The 22,013-nt window shown below is 38.6% G+C and overlaps 1 protein-coding gene across 1 annotated transcript; it reads right to left on the bottom strand.

The window, feature by feature from the left end:
• Positions 1-1,322: 1,322 nt before the first annotated feature.
• Positions 1,323-17,877, bottom strand: LOC128614926 (ankyrin repeat and SAM domain-containing protein 1A-like). Its single transcript, XM_053636642.1, has 5 exons — positions 17,272-17,877; positions 12,285-12,348; positions 2,911-3,026; positions 2,108-2,206; positions 1,323-2,017 (listed from the first exon to the last, which is right to left on the bottom strand). The coding sequence occupies exons 1-5, from the start codon at positions 17,554-17,556 to the stop codon at positions 1,859-1,861; spliced, it is 723 nt and encodes a 240-aa protein (XP_053492617.1). The 5' UTR covers positions 17,557-17,877; the 3' UTR covers positions 1,323-1,858.
• Between the last annotated feature and the right edge of the window lie 4,136 nt (positions 17,878-22,013).

Below are 22,013 nucleotides of genomic sequence, written 5' to 3'. Positions count from 1 at the left end.
TAATGATACAGATAATGGCATTGCGTTACACCCTTAGCCCCACAGGAAACTCAGGATTGAACAGGGGATCCTGGAGCTATGATGCAGCAGTGCTACCTGCTGCACCACCATGATGCCCAGAACAACAAATACTGTATTATTCTAAAAATACAGATTATACAGTAATCATAGACACTGTTGTCTACTTCAAGGATAATATAAGCAACCTTGTACCACTATTAAGAAGACTCACATGTGAGCGTGGTCTCTCACTGTAGGAACGAAGTGAGACACTGCACTCCTGATCCAGCCCTCTGCCTCTCCTTCCATAATCCCCCAGTGGCAGTAGCATGTCCATGGAGCGACTAGTATAAGGGTCCATATAACCAAGAGGTGCTGGATTCTGAGATAAGAGGTCTTGAATCTACACAGACACACACACACACACACATGCAATATTAGGTACACCAAACTTATTGGTGCAGTTTGTAGGTGTACATTTAGAGACTTCATCAGTATCGGTTCCTGACCACTACACAATACTGGCTAGACATTTTAGGTAAACAATTCTCAATTCAGCACTACCACTGATGAGTATAAAATCCCCTGCAATACTGTTCCACCTTCCGTGTTAGAGTTAATAATATCTGCTCAGTGGTGAGTCCACTCTTTCTGTTGATGAATGAATTAGAAGACGGCTGGAGAATTGTGTGTGTTCCATAATGCACCTTCAGTGGATATAAAAAGTCAGCACACCCCTGTTAAAATGTCAGGGTTTTGTGATATAAAAAAATGAAACCAAGCTATTTCATTTCAGATCTTTTTCACCTTTCATGTGGTAATTTGTTTTCATAAATAGAAAAAAAAATGGGGGGGGGGGGGTTGAAGAAATATATTGAGGAATTCATAAGTGTGCACACCCCTTAACTAATACTTTGTTAAGGCACCTTTTCCTTGTAATAAAGCACTCAGTCTTTTTGGGGAAGAGTCTACCAACTTAGCACATCTTGATTTGGCAATTTTATTCAATTCTTCCTTGCAAAAATGCTCCAGATCTATCAGCTTGCAAAGGGATCTCCTGTGCACAGCCCTCTTCATGTCATTCCACAGGTTTTTGATTTTGAGCTGGGCTCTGACTGGACCATTCCAAAACTATGATCTTCATCTTCTGAAGCCGTTCCTTTGTCAACTTGTATTTGTGCTTTGGATCATTATCGTGTTGGTTGCTATATCACATTAAAGGTTGGAAAAGATCTGACATGATTGATCTTGGTTTCATTTTTTTATATCACAAAAGCCTGCAATTTTAACAGGGATGTGTAGACTTTTAAATCCACTTTCTATAGCAACTATTCCTGATAAATTGGCCAATGTGTGCATTAATTGAGTTTATGTAGCAAAAACAGCATGGCAACAAATGCATTTCTAAGGACTTAATACTGAGAGTATTGTCACCAAGAGTCTCTGAGTTGAAAGGACCTTCCAGGTGTGGAATGCATTTTGCACTGTCCAAAATGTAAAGCACAACATAAAGCATGTCAGTCACCTTAAGCTGGGAGAAGGGAGTAGACTTCGAAGGTGCTTCCTCATAGGGCCGCTCTGAGATGGAAGCGATTATTCTCTTCCTGTGGCCAAGCAGGCCAATTTTTAACACCTACAAAAGATAGGACACACACTGCATCGGCCTGGTTGGACGGTATTACTCAGATGAATTCAAACAAATGCAAAAAATATCACATTAGCTCAAAAATCAAGTGCCTGTACTCATAAAACTAATACTAGACAGCCAAATAGCAAAGGAAAATGTATCAAACACATGACTTTATATATACTGTAGTAAAAAATAATGTGTAAGGTACAACTGAGTTAGAGCGAAATGTTACACTGTTACATTAACAATCTCCAGCTCCCACAGATTCTTCACACACTCAAGTGTGCGATAGCCACTGGATAGAAAGTTGTGGAGATACTCTCCAAGACCTAGATTGTCCAGCCATGAGGCCAGCGAAGTACTGCCGTCAGAACCCAGAGCTTTCACCTAGAGATACAAACACTTAAGATTAAGAATGACATGTTAAATATTTAGCAAACATTACAACATTACTTGAGGTAATATTATAAATGGTACCTTTGGTAGACTCTTTGCTGCATGAAGAATTTTCTTCCTGTGACCTGGGTCTGTGATGCCAATTTCTCTAAGGTCTTCATCTTCCATTACATTACTGCCCTGCATATTTTTATCAAAACCAATTTGTTAAGCTAAATTAACTTAATCAATATGTACACTGATGTGGCATCAAAGAGACACAAAAATATTTATGATTATTTTTTATTATTTTTGTATGTGTTCAAACTTGTGTAGACATTGAACTACTTGGGAATATATAAACTAGAATTCACTGAAGTGGAACTTTCATTTAAGTGCTTTCCAAAGAGATATGTATATATACACAACATGCAGACATTCACATAAATTATCCTATTATTTTCATAATAATTATTTGGTTTGTTCTATTAAAATATTTAATTATTCTTTTAGTCTAACTAAGAAGCCTTTATTTGTCACATATACATCACAGCACAGTGAAATTCTTTTTTTTTCACATATCCTAGCTTGTTAGGAAGCATGGGGTCAGAGCACAGGGTCAGCCATGTTACACTGCCCCTGGAGCCGATAGAGTTAAGGGCCTCGTTCAGGAACCCAACAGTGGCAGTTTGGCAGTGCTGGGTCTTGACCCCTCGACTTTCTGATCAGTAACTCAGAGCCTTAACCTTTGAGCCACAACTGCCCTCCTAGTTTAATTACCAGTCGATTGCATTCTTGCATTCAGTAGCGCAATGTATTACAGTCTGCCTAGAATTCACCAAGATTAACATCAATGATGTTTCAGTTCATTCACTGAACTGGTGGAATGGTTGTTGGGGACTCACCATGAAGTGCAGGTCATCAAATCCATTTAGTAGCAGCTTACTCTCATACTGAGGAAAGCCCACATGTTCCAGCCACTCCCCCACTGACTGCTCCAGCACCCGGCTTCCTGCAGCATCTGTCGAGAGAGGGTGGCGTTTGAGCAGTGAGAAGCCATTCAACCGGTAGCAGCGGCACTCAGAGGCCGAGACATGGCATTGCCACATCATCTTCGGCCAGCAGAGCCACGGACAACAGCAACAGCACGGCACGATCCAGGCTTGGTTGAGGGGCCACCAACAGCAGGGGCCCACAAAACACAGAGATGAAAAGGAGCCCTTGTTGTTAGACGGAGGGCAGAGGAGGTAGAGATCTGTAGGTAGTCCTTTTTGAAGAGTGGCTTCAAGGAAGCAAGTCCAGTTTGTTAAGATAATTTGGCATTGTCCTTCTAAAGTGAAGAAATATGGAGGGGCAATGCATACATAGTCCCTTTTATTTGATTCAAACTATTTGGCCTTAAAGGGGAGCGGGTTAGTGTTATGAATGGAAGATCAGAATGTGCTCAGGGAACCTTGCGCTGCAGCAAGATCATCACACCCACAGTGAGCTACAAAGAGGCAGCAAACTCCCTGATATGCATATGTTCTTTTCTTAGAAGCACACAACCCTTTAGATTGAAAGTCTCAACCAAACCTATTTGGTGGTCTGTAAAACAAATCTTTCTGTGACTGTGGCATTTTCAATATCCAAAAAAATTTTGTTATTTATGGTTAGTTTTTTGTTTTGTTTTGTTTTTTCACATACTATTAACCGTCTATTATATGCCTTTCACACTGAATGCTCTAAAAATCACTGGATAATGTTCTAATTGAACTAAAATGCGAAATGCCTAGAGACAGGATACTATTTGCATCATGTCTGCTCATCTTGAAGATGTTATCCATGTCACATTTCCCTTCGATTCAGAATTCCTCAATCAATTGGAAACCCTTCAGAGTTGCTTATACACGCACTGCCAAATTAGCCAGCTCCCGATGACGACTGCTTTCTCTTCACTGCAATCCAAATGCTACTGGTCCTTCTTGGCTTATATGCACTCCGGTGGTCTAGCATGCCAGAGCAGAGCACATCATCAAAGCAGACAGAGGCAAACCATGATCCAGCAGAATGCAGGTGAGCTTGAATGATAGACAGATAGCCCCATTAGAAAACCTTGCAGGTGGTTCCTTCTCTTCCCCGAAGCTCTGTCCTTGCCTGACGTTCCTAAAGGTGCTGCTCTTGAGACCAGGCTTTGCTGCATCCCCAATTCAGGTGGCGCACAGTCCCAATGGCAGCTGCAATCACCGTTCACAAAGCAAAACATCCAGATGATACACTCCTCCTCCCGAAACCCACCGGCAGCTCTGTCCTTTCTTGGCTGCAGTAAATAATCCCTTGCTGTGAAAGTGCCGTCATCCTAATCCCGTTCTTGCAATTGTGCTTCCCTTGTTCCTTCTCTTCCTTCTTTTGTGATCGTTCCCTCTCTTCGCTCTTCCTTGCTCTCTCTCATTGACACTGTCTTGTCTGCAAGCACTGCAGGGCTACCATATGCTGGCTGATGCTGTGTGCTGCTGCACAGCATATACACGTTCTGTCCCCCCTCCCTTTCCTTTACTGTCTCTCTGTTTCTCACACACTCACCCCTCTCTCACTCTTTCTCTCCCTTTTCCACAATCAATCCCCAACCCCGCTCTCTCTTTCTTTCTCAGTGCCCCCTCTCTCTCCTCCCCACTCACCATGCTGATTAAAATTGCGCACAGGCACTCTGATCTTGCTGGTGCAAAAAGGACATGATCAGAGGCAGGAGCAGGAGATAGACAAACCCAAATCACAAACCAGCATGCCAAGATCAGCTGGAGAACGACGGAAAAACAAGAAGAGTAATGCTGATCTTTTTTTCTGCCCCAATGCACACTTAAGTGCTTCCAGGGTTTGTGCACTGTCCCTATGAAAAATTAAATCACCACCAAGCCATACACCATGGTACATTACTAAGGGGAATTACATCTATGAACATTACACTGTACCTCTGAGTGCAGGGGCTGCATGCTAAATGTTAAGTCAGCAAAATGGGCCACGTCCAGATGACACACACACACATTTGTCTTACTATTCTTATGAAGACCATCCTTTGGCATAGCTATTAATGCAGCTAGTTAATGCTATACCTACACCTTTGCCCAGTCCTAACATTAACACCACACACACACACACACACACACACACACACACATTTTGAAAAGGATTCATGACATTTCCCCCGTCATACCAGCAGAGGTCAATTACATTTGCACTTATATTTACAGCAATTAGCAGATGCCCTTATCTAGAGTGACTTACAGAAGTGCTATGTAGTTTCTATCAAAAACATTCTCATGCTAGTTCACTAGGTCAGGGACTAAGAATACCAGTGTACTAAAGCTCTGTAGGGGAAACTCTCTAGTGTGACTGCTACTGATTACGCTCAATTCCAGACCACTTCCTTTTTTGTGTAAGCTCTGAACCTTTTACACAGTGTTGCCTGTATTACTGTATGTGTGACACTTGCTTGATCTTTCGACCTTGCATATTTGGATTTGCCTTTTGTCCTTGACTGCTATTATTATAGTTATTTGAACATTGCCTATTTCATCACATTGTTTATTGGATATATATTGAATATTAAAACTTCTGCACATGAATGCTCATACTTTGAATCTCCATTGTTACAGCAGGCTTTGCCTCTACCCATGGGTCCAATGGAGGTTAGGGAGCTGTGGACCACAATCGCTTCTAAGGGTCAGGTACTGGCAGCCCATGCCAAAGCCAAAGAAACAGATCCAACACATCTTGTCCACAATTAAGCAATTGATTTGAATTTACAGAGGCAATGTCACTTCCATCCTGGACGTCATAACCACTGAGCAAGAAGCTGAGCAAGAACCTGGAAGTGTGCTTATACAGACCTCCCATTGCAAGACCAGAAAAATACAATGATTCCCCAGGTAAATGCAAAATTTTTTTGATGTAATGTTTTCAGGTTCTCCCTTTCTTTATGCTAGAGATATTGATAATATCATGTTAACTATTTTTCTTCTCACTGGAAAGGCAAGGGATTGGGCCACATACCTGTAAAACATACAGTGTGAGCTCCAACTCTCATATCCCCAATTTGAGCCAATATTAAAAGTGGTGTTCGATCACCGAGTCTCTGGAAGGGACGCAGGAGAGCAATTCATCAGGCTTCAACAGGGAAGACAATCCACAGCAAAGTATTCATTGAACTTTAAACATTGAACTGTCTGCAAGAAGTGGATGTAATGAGACCACACTAAAAAACATGTTCTGGCATGGACTCATGGAAGTGCTACAGAGTGAAATACCATGTAGAGTTCATCAGCTCTTACTCAACCAATTTATTCAGCTAGCCATTTGTACAATCCCCACCCCACTGTCCCACTATTAAATGAGAAACATGAAGTGGAAAGCAAAGAAATTGGAACATACAAAGATATCAGAAGAGTAGAAATTGTGAAAGAGAAAGGAGGGCCATTGTTGTGGGTCTGGAACAGGTATGTAGTGCAAGCATATTCACTAAATTTGACATGGTGCTTATAACCACATCAGCATAAAGGAAAGAGATGAGTGAAAGACAACCTTTATTACTATCGCTGATAACTACCACTGAATATCTAGTAATGATGTATGGCCTAGCTAATGCACCGTCTGTCTTCCAGGCCTTTATAAATAAGGTACTTGAGAGAAATGTTGAACCAATTTGTAATTGGAGAAAAACCTGTATGTAAAACTTGATGTGAGTTTCATCAACCCTCAGTGTCATTACTGGGCTATATTCTAGATGCCCAGGTAGTCAAGATGGCCAAAAAGAAAGAGGAAGCAGTTTCTGTCTCGTCATAACCACAAACAATGAAGGAATTGCAGTGGTTCTTTGGATCTGACAGGCAACTCAATGCACAACAAGCCAGATGGTTCCTGTTCTTCAGATTCTGATTCATGCTCACTTACATGCCAGAGTCTAAAAACACCAAAGCTGATGCATTTTCCTGAACCTATGAGGGAAACAGGAGTCTCGGCCTATACAGACAATAATGCCTACAACCTGCATCATAGCACCCATCAGATGAGAGATCATGGACAACATCACACAACAAGAAGAACCCATACCCCCAGATTAGCCCTATAATAAAGTCTTTGTACCACAGTCAGAGAGCAACTAATTTGGTGGTTACACACTTCCATTAGTTATGGTCATCTTGAAATTAAGAGAAGGATTAACCCAGTCAAGATTCAATTCTGGTGGCCTTGAATAGTGAATAGTGACATAACCCTTTTTGTCCAAGCCTATCAAGCCTGTTCCCAATCTAGGACCCGTTTAAACCTACCTAGTGGAGTCCTGGAAATTCATCACAGATCTATCTGAATCACAAGGTTATAGTAATCATTGACAGAGTTCCTAAGGCCTGTTGGCTGGTACCAAACATCCCACTCCAATGGAGATTTCAGAGACCATATTAAGTAAGTGTTCAATTACTATAATATACCAGAGCATATTGTGTCTAACAGAGGGGTCCACTTCACTTCTCAGTTCTAAAGTTCATTAGCATCAGTCTTTCATAAGGTTACCATCCACAGTCTAATGACCAAGTGGAGAGACTTAACCAGGAGAGTGCTGGAGTCAGTACCTTCCATGGGCTGAGTATGCCCTGAATTCACTAACCCACTCTTCCACAGAACTTAGACCAATTGAGTGTGTTAGGGTATGAACCATCTCTCTTCCTGTGATCTGGCAAACCCTGAATAAGAAAACATGAACAGACCTGAGAGATGACTCTCCCTAAGGAACTATTCAATTCAATTCAATTCAATTTTATTTGTATAGCGCTTTTTACAATAGACATTGTCTCAAAGCAGCTTTACAGAAATATCAACATGGTATACAGATATTAAAGGTGCGAATTTATCCCAACTGAGCAAGCCACTGAGTGGCGACGGTGGCAAGGAAAAACTCCCTAAGATGTTTTAAGAGGAAGAAACCTTGAGAGGAACCCGACTCAGAAGGGAACCCATCCTCATCTGGGTAACAACAGATAGTGTGAAAAAGTTCATTATGGATTTATATGAAGTCTGTATGGCCTTAGGAGCAGCCGTAGTCCCAGCAGTCTGGAATTAGAGAAGATTTGAGCTCCATCCAGAGGCAGAAAGGATCTGGATCTCTAGTATCTCCATAAATTCATGTGGGGCTCGGCAAAAGGAGAGAGGGAGAAAAAAAGATAATTATGACTGCGAAGTAGTAGAACAGAATCTAGTCAGGGTAGGCTTGAGTAAACAAATACGTTTTAAGCCTAGACTTAAACACTGAGACTGTGTCTGAGTCCCGAACACTAATAGGAAGACTGTTCCATAACTGTGGGGCTCTATAAGAGAAAGCTCTTCCCCCTGCTGTAGCCTTCACTATTCGAGGTACCGTCAAATAGCCTGCATCTTTTGATCTAAGTAGGCGTGGCGGATTATATAAAACCAAAAGGTCGCTTAGATATTGTGGCGCGAGACCATTTAGTGCTTTATAGGTTAATAAAAGTATTTTATAGTTAATGCGAGATTTTACTGGGAGCCAATGCAGTATTGATAATATCGGTGTGATATGGTCGTACCTTCTAGTTCTAGTTAGGACTCTAGCAGCTGCATTCTGGACTAACTGGAGCTTATTTATATTCCTACTGGAACATCCAGACAGTAAGGCATTACAGTAATCTAATCTAGAGGTGACGAATGCATGAACTAGTATTTCCGCATCATGTAGTGACAATATGTTTCTTATTTTAGAAATATTTCTGAGATGAAAGAAGGCTATCCTAGTAATATTATCTACATGAGCATCAAATGATAGGCTGGAGTCAATAATCACTCCAAGGTCTTTAACTGCTGCACATGATGAAACAGAAAGACCATCCAGAGTAACCATGTGATCAGAAAGATTACTTCTAGCTACACGTCGGCCTAATAAAAGTATTTCTGTTTTATCAGAATTAAGTAGAAGGAAGTTAGTTAACATCCAATGTCTAATGTCCTTTACACAATCCTCAGCTTTACTAAGCTTCTGTCTGTCCTCTGGCTTCGCTGAAACATACAACTGTGTATCATCAGCATAACAGTGGAAGCTAATTCCATGTTTACGAATAATTTGACCTAGGGGTAGCACATATAAAGTAAAGAGCAGTGGGCCTAAAACAGAACCCTGTGGAACTCCAAAAGTAACTTCAGTACGCATGGAGAATTCACCATTTACATCTACGAACTGATAACGATCGGTCAGATAAGACCTGAGCCAGGAGAGGACTGTTCCCTTAATAACAACAACATTTTCTAATCTATCAAGGAGAATAGTGTGATCTATAGTATCAAAAGCTGCACTAAGGTCGAGTAACACAAGCAGAGAGACACAACCCTGATCGTAGGTCAGTAGAAGTTCATTTACTACTTTAACTAATGCTGTCTCTGTGCTATGATGAGGTCTAAACCCTGACTGATACATTTCATGAATGTTATTCCTATCTAAGTACGAGCATAACTGCTTTGCTACAACCTTTTCTAAAATCTTAGAGATGAAGGGGAGATTTGATATTGGTCTATAGCTGGACAATTGAGACGGGTCAAGATCAGATTTTTTAATCAAGGGTTTAATAACTGCTAATTTAAGTGATTTAGGTACATAGCCAGTGCTTAGGGAAGAATTGATTATATTTAGAAGTGGTTCAATTACTCCTGGACAAATCTGTTTAAACAAACATGTAGGTACGGGATCTAGTATGCAAGTTGATGAACTGGCTGAAGAGATTAATGTAGCTAGTTCGGTCTCTCTAAGCGAAGCAAAATACTCTAAACATTGATCTGATATTCCTACATTGTCATGTAATGGGTTTGTTACAGTACTGTCCGGTTTTAATTTAATGGCCTGTATTTCACGTCTAATATTTTCAACCTTATCGATGAAAAATTTCATGAAATCTTCACTGCTATGTAATGATTGAGTGTTTCTCTCTGTAGTGGTTTTATTCCTAGTTAATTTTGCTACTGTGTTGAAAAGGAATCTAGAATTGTTTTTGTTGTCTCCTATTAAGGTGGAGAAATAGATTTTTCTAGCATCGCCAAGAGATTTCCTATATTTCAGTAGGCTCTCCTTCCATGCTGTTTGAAATATCACCAGTTTGGTTTGACGCCATTTACGTTCTAATTGTCGAGTTGTCTGTTTTAAGGTTCGCGTTTGATCGTTATACCAGGGTATACTATTAAGAGTGCAAAGTTCTATGCTGATGAGTGACACAGACTGCACCCACAGCTTTGACCCGGGCTGTTGGTCTGGCTCCCAACCTGGTATCTCAAGTTGAGACTTCCATTGAAAAAGCTAGGTCCTACATTTCATATTTCCCTATTGAATCCTCTTATCACCTTAAAACAGAGGCATATACCTGTAGGGTAGACCAGCATATTTCATCTGGAGTCAATTCCAAACACCAGGGTAGATGTCTATGGTATGTCATGGACTGGAAAGGGTATGGTTCAGACAAATGGTCATGGGTATCAGTAGAGGACATTCTGGATTCCTCATTGATCAGAAACTTTCACAGTGAACATCCAGACTAGCCTGCTCCTATCTTGTGGCAGACTCTGGCAAAGGAATGTCTCAGCTTCAGGAGCAGCCTGTCAGGGAGGGGGCGTGGGCATTACACTGAGAATGACTCAGAACATTGCCTGTTTAACAACACTGTTTATTGGATTGTGAATATTTGCCTTGTTTATTTATGGATATTAAAACTGCACACGGTTCCTCATTCCTCATTCTTCATCTGAGTCTCCATCCTTACACACACATATATTCTTACACACACGACTGTGCTACCATAATGCCTCCCCCCAAAACATGCTAACATCAAAGTCTTAGCAGCCAAAGGAATATTATATATAACATATATTTCTTAAGCAGTTCTTATGTTTGCAGTATATGAAAGACATGGTGAAATATTCTAATCCCTGTATTACACACCAATATGCATGCACACAGGGCATTATGGAAACTGATCAGGCAGGAGGAGGGTAATGATGTGTACTTTCAGTCTGGCTGAACAGTGCTAAGCACGAATATCTCCCCAAAATGATATCAGAACAACGCACTTTTCATGAATACCAAAAATTAGTTCAGAATTCTAAGTGGTGCGCCATCTAATACAAGCACCTGTGCCACATGCTTATATACTATGTTTCCTATACAAATAAACAGTTATCAATACTATTTGTAATTAAATAATTGATTGCTTGATTGATTACTTACATACTTCATTTTTTACTTACTTTTTACTTACTCACTTTCTGTAAAATGAAAATGCTGTGACTTGAATGTAATGCAGATACACCGTTCTTAAAATGCAAAACAATTCTACTAACTGAAATAAATTGTAAGTAAACCAAGAAAAAAGCCTAAATTGAACCATAGCTGGGTAATTAAGGTTTTTGTGCACTGCATTTGAAAGAATTACCTTTCAACAATAAAAGCATAGAGCTTTTGATGTTGACTAAATGGCTTTATTGTATTATTTTCTTTGGTGCCTAAATTGCAAACTTCAGAGAAACAACAGTTATGCTGACACACTTACAGTGACAGACATGACAAGCCAATAATAATGGAGCATTAAGAATTCCTTTAATCTCACAAAAACATCTTATAAGGCCATAACATGACATACAATAAAAACCTACAAATAATAATAATTCTTATTTCATACTCCTACATTCTCCTGGCCATGACTGTACAACTGTAACAAATAAAAAATATACAGTTTTCCCCATTTATAAATATTGCTTTTTTGATGTAGGCAGAGTGAAGAGAAAGCTTAAGGCCTAATTACCAAGGGTCACAGGCATGATGAGTACTGTCGTGGAATTAGGCCACTCCATATTAAATCAGGCCGAAACATCCATTTTATATCACTGGGTGTCTATTAAAATATCAAGAATAAAATGGCTGGTCAAAGTGACACAAGATGAGTTGGACAGAATGGATATATGGCATCCATGAATAACATGTACAATTTCCACAGAAATGTGTTAATTAACTTGCAGTGTTTTACTATTTGAGTCTGTAAACAACTGAACAGCACCTATATAAAAATAACAATTGCAATTGTAAAGTTGTATTATTGTTTTAAATACATTGTTGTATTTTCTTATCATCTCAACAAATGCAATGACATGAAACAATTCAACTAATTCAGTGTATTTGCATTTTGTCTTGCTCTTAGATCTGTTAAGAGATCTGAGGAGGACACAGAGGCACTGTGATTGTCCCTCTGTGGTATAGCTTTACCTGCTGGTTGGTGCTCCTTGGAGAGTTCAATGCCACTGTCAATTAATGTCATGATCTTCTCAATCTGGTGGAGGATAATGACAGGGACATAGTCATTGATTTTTTTTTTTTTAGAACTGTATCTTTTCACAGATGGCAAAACATATCAACTTAATAGTAGTACAGCTTTTTCCCCCATTCAAGCTCATTACATCTGATGGATTGTAAAACTCTTTTACACCAACCACTAGAGGAAAATAAAATGTAAATAGCCTTATTTATGAACAGTAAACAACTTGTGAACAACCAAAAACATCATATCATCTGCATTCACAGAGAATCAAGACCAGTTAGCACATAATTTACAAAATGCAGGCTGGCACATGTACTACTTTTCAGTCAGTTTGCAGTATTGGCAGTATGGGTGTTAATGACTGTGTGAATGTGAATGTGTGCCTGCATGTGAGAGGCTCAAAATCCACCATGACTCTGACCAGGAAAATGTGGTTAATAAATGAATATATGAATGAATGAATGATTTATTGATTGATTGAATGAATGACCTAAAGATCAGATTAGAATACATTGGAAAATTTTCCCACAACAGGAGTCCTTAGTTGATGTTTTTTCTCATGTGGATTGAAGACCACTTGTTTTCATTGGGTAGACATTTAACTAAAGAAATAAATTCTATACATGTTTCAAAAGTAATATTATAAGTCCCAGAAACTCTGCTCTGTGCTAGTGGCATCAAAAAGGTCCTAGACTCATTTAGCATTCAGACACCAAGGCCAAAATGGAAGATACCCTGAAGCCATACAGCCCTTCACATTTTCCACTCAAAATTAACCTACTTGCATTTTATATTGGATCACTCAGCCCATGGACATCTATCCTCAAAGTTTCTATAGATATACAATTGCAATCAAAAGTATTCAACCCCCACTGCAAAAACTTTTAACTGTTTGCAATGAACAAATCAAACAAAAGCAATTGAAATAGTTCAACACAACGAATGCTTCAAGTGGTTTCCCCAAATTCAACTAAAAATGCAACTTATAATGACTTCTCCAGTCTCAAAAGTATTCAACACCTTCATGGCAAGCATCTTTAGTACTTAGTTGAGCATCCTTTTACTGTTATGACCTGCTGCAAATGAGATGCATAGCTTCTGGCAGTGTTCCTGAGGAATCTTAGCCCATTTATTCTTGGGTTTGCGTGCTGCACCTGCCTTTTTCAAATCCCACTAGAGATTTTCTATGGGGCTCAAGTCAGGTGACTGTGATGGCCCTGTATAATATCGATGAGATATTCATAGTCTTTGCAATTTTACATTGAGGAACATTATTCTGAAATCGTTCCACAAATTGTAGATGCAGTTTTTCACCTCGGCCCATCTTTACTTCTGAAAGACTCTGCCTCTCTAAGATACTCTTTTTATACCCAATCATGTTACTGACCTGTTTCCAATTAACATCCAGCTGTTTCTTTTTAGCAACACTTACTTTTCAAGCCTTTTGTTGCCCTCGTCCCAACAATGTGTTGCGACCATCAAATTCAAAATTACCTTGTTTTTTTTTTTTCTTAAAATGGTACATTTCCTCAGTTTAAACATCTGATATGTTTTCTATGTTCTATTGTGAATAACATATGGGTTTATGAGATTTACAAATCATTGAATTCTGTTTTTATTTACATTTTACACAGCTTCCCAACTTTTTTTGGAGCTGAGGTTGTACATTTTATATAAGATTAGTGTTTGTACCAAGACTAAATAAATGAACAGAAATTATTCAATTAAATGGTCACATGGCCTGAGACAGGACTTACAGAAGTTTGAATAGAATACGCTCATTAGGTAATTTACATATATCTGCTTCAAGGAAGGGATTAGGTGCATGTTCTCTTCCTAAAATTCTAGTGATAACGAGTGAAATTCTAAAGTAGATTCAAAATAAAGTAAATACAAAGCTGGAATTTCTGTTTAGTTCAGCACTTTCTATTTTTAAACACAAACGAAAGCTTGATAATCAGCTAATGCACTGTATAAGTTGTTGACCCCTGCTTTAAATTGCCTAGGTTTGTTTTCAACTATTTTATCAAGGTAGAACCTCCATTCTTGATTATCCATCCATCTTCTATACCGCTTATCCTTCCTTCAGGGTCCCGGGGAAACCTGGAGCCTATCCCAGGGAGCATCGGGCACAAGGCGGTGTACACCCTGGACAGGGTGCCAATCCATCACAGGGCACAATCACATACACATTCACACACCCATTCATACACTATGGACACTTTGGACATGCGAATCAGCCTACCGTGCATGTCTTCAGAAACCGGAGTCCTTCTTGGTTAATGGTTGCAAAAAATAATTTTAAACAATGAATATATTTTTTTTAAAGCTACACATATCAATTTAAATAATAGGTTGTTATCACATACAGTCCCCTTTGAAAGTATTGGAATGGCAAGACCAATTTTTTTGTTAAAAAATCATATGTGAGATGAGGTGGCAAGGGGTGTTTGCAATAAGATATTTTACTGCATGTTTGTGCAACCATCCGGTTTTGCAGCAACTGTTTAATGCAGTCATTTCCACATGGTGCAACATTTCTGCACAGTGGATGTAGCATCTTGTAGAATTCATGCGCTGGTGAATTTATGCTGTTCTGAAAGCCAAAGGAGGTGCAACACACTACTAGATACATGTATATGGGGTATAAGTATAATATTTTTTGAATTAAGAAATAATAATTATTTTTTAAATAGAAATATATGGATAACTATCATTTTAGTGTGTATTCTGTAAAAGGAGCAACTCATTTACCTTGCACTAAGTGGTTGACGGTAACAGGATTGATATTTCTGGCTTTTGTTCTCCTGTGATGAAGAACATGGGGGCATGTTGCATAGATGTGAAGCTTTACATGCATTTAAATAAATAACACTTTGAAATACTTTATAAAACTTTATGCATGCACAACATTTATTATGGACTACATGCATGTATAAACAATAATTCTCAAATAATAAAACTGTACTTTTATTAAATGAAATACTAGAAGATAATTCTTCTATTGTCTCCCTTATGGTTTACATAATCTACTATTTTCTTTACATTTAGTAATTTAGTAATATTATTACTAAGTTAATATTGAATATGAGAGATACGAAGGTAACAGGGTTGATGAAAATTGGTCCTTTTTTAAATCTTTTTTTCACTGTATAAAACATTATACATGTACAGACATTATGAAAACCTATACATAATTTACTGTATATGTATAAATAATTACTCTTAAATAGTACAATTATTAAGTAAAATATTGATTATTTACAGCACGCATTTTAAATTCAGATGGTTTATAAATATTTTTGGCATGATTATTGTTATGCTGAATCCACGAAGAGATAAAAGGATGGTGATAAAGAATGTGGATGAAGGATAGTCAGTAAAACATCAGTTACTGAAGTCATAGCCCTAAGCCTCAAAGTTCCAAGGCTTTTCGAAATAATTTCTGCAGAGCCAGCAATAAAGAGCATCACACAAGGTCCACGCTAACAAGTGAGGATGTGAGAGCCAGCAGTTTTAAGAAAATGTAAAGAGGAGGGGTAATAAAGATTTAATGTTGTGCTGGCCTATGTGCCAGAGAGGTAACAAGATTATGGGTTCTGAAGACTAACTGCAATCTCAAGTAATGGATTCATGGCATAGAATCTTATAATCATCTTACTGAAGCACTGTCAAAGCTGAATGCGTTTACAGTCCAACTGAACACTGTTGTATACTTTATGAAATAATAAAGAGACCCATGACAGTTTTTCTGTGTTTTACTTATTGCAACAATATACATACAGAAGAGATGAAGTTTCACACAACCTCTCATTTATATGACATTCAGTCAACATATGTAGAAAACCCTAATTATTTCTCATTCATTTTTTTCACTCTTTATTTTCCTTTTTGCATCCTTCTCTTGCTAACTAAAGATGCACTCCTCTGATCCATTTGATGCATAAATTAAAAATGCAGTCATATTGCCATATGTGCTAGGAATGTTAGACTGCTCACTCAAACAAGAAATACATTTTTTTTTAAATGGCTCTCCATTGAATATTCTCACATCACTTACTTGGTAGTACACACTCAAACTTGTACATGTATTGCAAACCATTTATTGTCTAGATGCAAACATGAAGCTAGAATTAGTGCTGGACTTGTGGGGATCCTAGCAGTCTGTAGCATCATAATATACAAACTCCAAATATTTTTTTTTCCATCTCCCTCCCAGGCACATATGTATTTAAACCTGCAGGGGAAACAGCACTAGAGGTTTAATGCAAAACAGGATGTCCTTGCGAACTGGACATTCCACCCCTGGCCAGCCGAACAAAACATTAAGCTTTCTCTGAGCACTGTTTTGTCACTCTGGTCGTACCTCAGTTTCAGTTGTTTGTTTAAGAGGTGAGTTCAGAACCCCTTTTGATATGCTGACTCTGAGCATCACCTGCACATGATACTCCTCTTATGTGTGCATAGAATTTGATTGGTATTAGTGCCTGAAGGCATGGCATTATAAATGTTTATATTAATTTACATAAATAATATTCTCATACATATTAATAAACAGTTCCACATTTCATTATCATTCACACTGATGGGAATTGCTGATAAAGCACACTGTAGCACTGGCTCTGTTCATGACTCATACCCATTAGGGAAGCAAGGAATGGAGAGGAGGGAAGGGAAAGAGAATGCACTGAGCGTGGGTTGACCCTTTGGAAGATGCCTGAGAAAATGTGGAATGACAGCTTAGACCCAATTAGCCTGGTGCACCATCGGCCTGTGTGGAGGATCATGAGGGAACAATGAACTCAGCCTGGCACTTGCACTGCTTTGCTTCCTCTAGACCTGCATTCTTCTTTATCAAGTTCTTTTCACACCTACTTCTCTCAATCTCTCATGTTAACCCTTTGTTTTATTACCACTTTACCCCAATGTGCTTACCTCTTCCCAATCGGCAGTGAGTGAGGACAGCCGATCCATTTGTGTCCTCTCCATCCTGCACTTGGCCAACGATTTGGTCCTTTCAACCAGAGCCACATCCTCTTCACAGGGAACCAGTAAGTCTGAGTCTGACTTGGAGAGGCTACGACAAAGCTTCTTTTGCTTACATGGCCGCCTCATGGCCTGCGTTGAAGACTCAGGTGAATGACTGTATTTCTCTTCAGCCTGGTCTAGAGAGGTGACTGTAACATAGTTGAAATCGGTGTCCAGAGGTAGAGTTGACATCCCTGGAAAGAGTTCTGGAATGGCTCTGGAACAGCAATACAGATGTTTACTCAGAGGCCCCTGCTTTGGGTATAACTTGAAAGATGGACCAGTATTATCTGACAAATCAGAGAGACCATTAAGCCTTGTTTCCCCGCTGCTGTATTCTTGCAAGTTGTCTTTGCACTGTTGCTATGAATGTTTTTGAAATGGGCTTGAAATGGGGAGCATGAGGTCGCCTTGTCTGCCTCTGCTCTCATGGTCCACCCACAGTTTCTGTGCTCTTGCCCTCCCCACGGTGAGAAGCTCCAAAAAGGTTTATAAACAGCCATTTCCTTCCTTTCTCTCTCTCGCTTGCCTTTTGCCAGTTTCTATGCCCACCTCCACTTTTGTTTTAACAAAAGAATATGGTCTCATAAACATCACAAAATCAAACATATATTTAACCATTCAACCAAAATATGCAGTTTGCATGTTACCTGTTAAATGACAAAGCAGTTAGTTAGTGGCATGTGTGCTCATATTATAGTTTAAAATTATAATACAATCTGTATGTGGGTAGATTGGCTCCTCAAAATAACATCCTCTAAGGCATCTTGGTTCTATCCTTGACTTGCCCCCACTGTTCCCAGATACACCAAAACCCTAACCAGTATAAAGAGGTTGTTAAACATGAATGAATGAATTAATATTTCCTATGAAAGAATTCAACAGGTTGGTGCTCAAAGAAACAAGCAACAGAAATAAACACAAAAATAAAATTTAGTTTGCTCTACCTTGGAATACACTTGTGGTGTTCCCTGTAGATGATGCTATGATGAGACTGCCTTGTCTCCTGTTACTGAGTAGACTCACAATGATTCTGGGGATCAAAAGGCCTGGTCTTATTCTTACTGGCAGGCTGGATAATCAGGTTATCGAGGCACTGTGAGCCTGGGCCCAGAGTGTGTAAGTGCATGAGATCTGCAACTTTCCTAAAGACCGGGTACATTCTAATAATATGGAGTGAATATGAATTCTGCACCAAATCTAATTGAGAATTACAAAATATGCAAGCTAAATATTAAGTTTCAAAATCTAAAAATAAATGTTCCAAAAAAATGCTTATTAAATCAAAGAACATTTTTTGCTTCTGAACAACAAAGTTGCAGAGGGAAACATGGAGTTTATGATTATTCAGGATCGTATTTTTATTATTACTGAGTTTGTTTAAAAACTTCCATGATTTTAATTTATTAGGAGTGCCTCAATAACCTGTTAAACAATGGTTTATGCGTTTGTAGAAGTCAGATGTAAACTGGGTTACAATGCAATAACCAACAGTGCTAAAGAAAGTCCTACCGAATTTCTGTTCTCCATTTCTGTGGTGTATTTCACTACACCTGTGAGATATCTCATACACATGAGGTACGGTGTTTTTTTTTTTAGATGAGAAGATGAGTGTTCAGTAGTTCAGTAAGTCAAAAGACAGCTTATTGGTTTTCACAGGGCAAGAAAGAAAGACTGAAGGTACACGGTTGTGGTGTGTTATTCCTGTCCAGTAGTTGCTAAGTAACTTAATAACTTTAATATTAAAAGTAACTTACATTAGCTAAAGATGCACAGTGTGGTACCTCTAATTATATTACATTTTTCCAGTGCCCACTGTGTACACAATGATGTAACAATTTACTCTTTATACACTTTAAACTTACACTAAACATCAAAATGTGTGAATTCCAAAATGACTAACATTAAAGAAAAAACTCCTCCTTATTAAATATTAATATCCTCCAACATTTTCCTCATACGAAATAAGCATACATTGCTGTACATTTGATTTTCTTCCTGTTGTTAATTAGGTTTTTTTTTTTTTCTTTTTACTTAATAATTTATTATAACGTCACAGTTTTTCTTGTAGCTGGCTGGTTTGGTTTCAATTTCTCACCCAAAACTATGTGAATGTTCTGAAATATTCATGAAGGTATGGCCATAGACTTAGAGCTGAAGCTCACCAACAGAGGGCAGACTATTGAATACACTTCTCAGATAAGCAAGTGTTCCTCCTATAGCTTTTAAAGCAATGAAATAAAACTTCTACATAGATACTCATACATCAAATGTCTTGCTGCAGCACTTAATTAGATTGCAGGATTTCAGCATGACATTTAAATTACTTACTTTAACAACCATTCATTTTACAGCACAGAGAGGAACTATTAATGATGAGAGCTTTAATAAGAGGCTCTTGATTTAATCAGGATGGCCCACATGGATAGCCTTTAGATTGCTGTGGATACTCCCAGTTTGATACACTAAAGATTGCACTTACCAAAAACAGTGGATAACATGGATACTGGCCATTTGAAGCAAAAAAAACCAACAACTTTTGTAATCATAAAATATCCAGTTGCTCATACTGAAGACCCTATCAAGATCCTATAAGTACTATTTGACTTTATAGTGTACAGCTGTGGAACAACAAGTGCTTACAATATGTATTCACACAAAACTCTAAAGGTTTCTTCCTCATGGACTCTCAGGGAGTTTTACCTCAATAAGGATCTATCTACATCCATATTTCTTTAAATCTGCTTTGTGTCTTTGACGCATCTGTCAAAGGGCTATATAAATGAAATTGAATTGAGCAGTAGAGCGAACAGTCTCCATATTAAAGTAGGCTATTCATCATAAAGTACTGCTTATATTACGCTTGACCTAAGCACTTAGTATTGGGTATTAACTCATGAAAACTGCAAAGGGTATGGTCAGCAGCAAGCAACAACTGGCAAATCCCCCCAAATCTTTAAGTTCTGGTGTATAGGAGCACTGTGGCTTCCTGGAATGTTCCGATGCCGATAGTCAGTGAGTGGTGGACCAAAACATTACAGTGTGCTAAATATGAGTACAGTACACCGACACTAACGCCACAAAACATGTCTGATAACCCTTCTGTGTTGGTCTCAAAAACTAGATGAAAATACAAAGCAACACACACACACACACACACACACACACACACACACACCTGCAGATATGAGACTGTACGCATTAGTGCATAATGTGGGATTCTAAAACACATCTACATCTATAGAAAGCTGCCTTACTAGCTAACAGCAGAATGCAAAGTAAAAAGCACAGTGTTTTTTGAACTGCGGTTCATGCAGGGCAGCGTAACACACTGAGAGGAAAGCATGCTATCTTCCACAGGCACGAGCTTACAGACACCCATGACTGGCTAATGTCACTGTGATTGACAGGGGAGAGAGAGTAATGCCATCCCTACCACCCAGAGAGCATGGATAATTTGGCTCCCTTGGCTTCTGACCATCTAAAGTTGAAAGATTTAATTAATTGAAAATGGAAACCTAAGACTCATATACAGTTAATAGTATTGAGAAGCCCGTATATAGTATTGAATTGACTTTGAATTTTTTATTACACCCCTATTGACTGGCCATATAAGTTTTGCTCATTGTCTATGGATTTGCAACACCTGAACAATTCATGTGCAATACCTTCACAATTCCTTCAGTGGTTCAAATTTCTGACACTTTTTATGGAAAAGGTTGCTGCTGCTGCTACAACACAAATATATGACATGGAATACAGAAAGAAGCAAGCATGTTTAAAGCACAACATTGGTTTGTAAGCGGCAGTGGGAAACAGAAGAAGTCCTACAGTGGAATGAGGCATAACAATGAGCTCATAATATATCATTGTGGTATATCAGGAAATATGCGGTGCCTGTGTTCTTGTAGGCTTGATGTCATAATTTGTTCAGAATAAGTTCACAATAATTAAACAGTGAGTCACTTGGTAATATCTGTGTAGTTTACTTGTACAACCACTGGCAAAGATTATGGAATCACCACATTTAAAGCATGTTCACCTGGATTTTTTACTTAATAGCTAATTTATTTAATAGCTGAACGTTCTGGCTTTGTGAAACATACCTCAAACAAATTAAGTGAAATTATTTTAATCAATGTCATATTTTTTTCCAGATCAAGTAAAGGAAATAAATTATCGAATCACTCAATATTAAGGAAACAATTAGGGAATCACCTTGTAATTTGCATTTTTAAAACAAATACCAGCACAAGTCTAAAAATGCAAATTAGTTTTCAGTCAAACGAGACTGCTTACAGACCTTAAAATAGTGCTTACAGACCTCAACCTTGGACTTTTTGAAAGGAAACATGGCCCCAACAAGAGAGTTGTCAACTGAAAATGTGGAAAGGATTAAAAACTCCTTCAAGAAGGAAATCTGACACGGAGTGTGGCAAAAGATGTTGGTTGTTCCCAGTCAGCTGTGTCTATAATTTGGTGCATGTATGAACAAATTGGTAAGGTTATAAAAATAAAACATATGGGTCGACCAAGGAAGACGTCAAAGCATCAGGATAGAAAACATTTTAGGCAATATGCCTTTAAAATAGAAAATGCACAACAAAGCAAATGAAAAAGAAATGAGCAGAAACAGGAGTCAATGTTTG

The sequence above is a fragment of the Ictalurus furcatus genome, chromosome 11 (genome assembly GCF_023375685.1).
Source record: "Ictalurus furcatus strain D&B chromosome 11, Billie_1.0, whole genome shotgun sequence".
NCBI classification, from domain to species: domain Eukaryota; kingdom Metazoa; phylum Chordata; class Actinopteri; order Siluriformes; family Ictaluridae; genus Ictalurus; species Ictalurus furcatus.
The sequence above is the reverse complement of the archived record's forward strand: the minus strand, read 5'-3'. Positions and strand labels throughout refer to the sequence as shown.

Coding starts and splice junctions, on each gene's coding strand:
- LOC128614926 (XM_053636642.1), bottom strand. CDS start 17,556: ATGTCAACTCTACCTCTGGACACCGATTTCAACTATGTTACAGTCACC. Junction 12,349..17,271: donor TCACTGCCGATTGGGAAGAG/GTAAGCACATTG, acceptor ATCCTCCACCAG/ATTGAGAAGATCATGACATT. Junction 2,018..2,107: donor CAGCAAAGAGTCTACCAAAG/GTACCATTTATA, acceptor TTGTATCTCTAG/GTGAAAGCTCTGGGTTCTGA.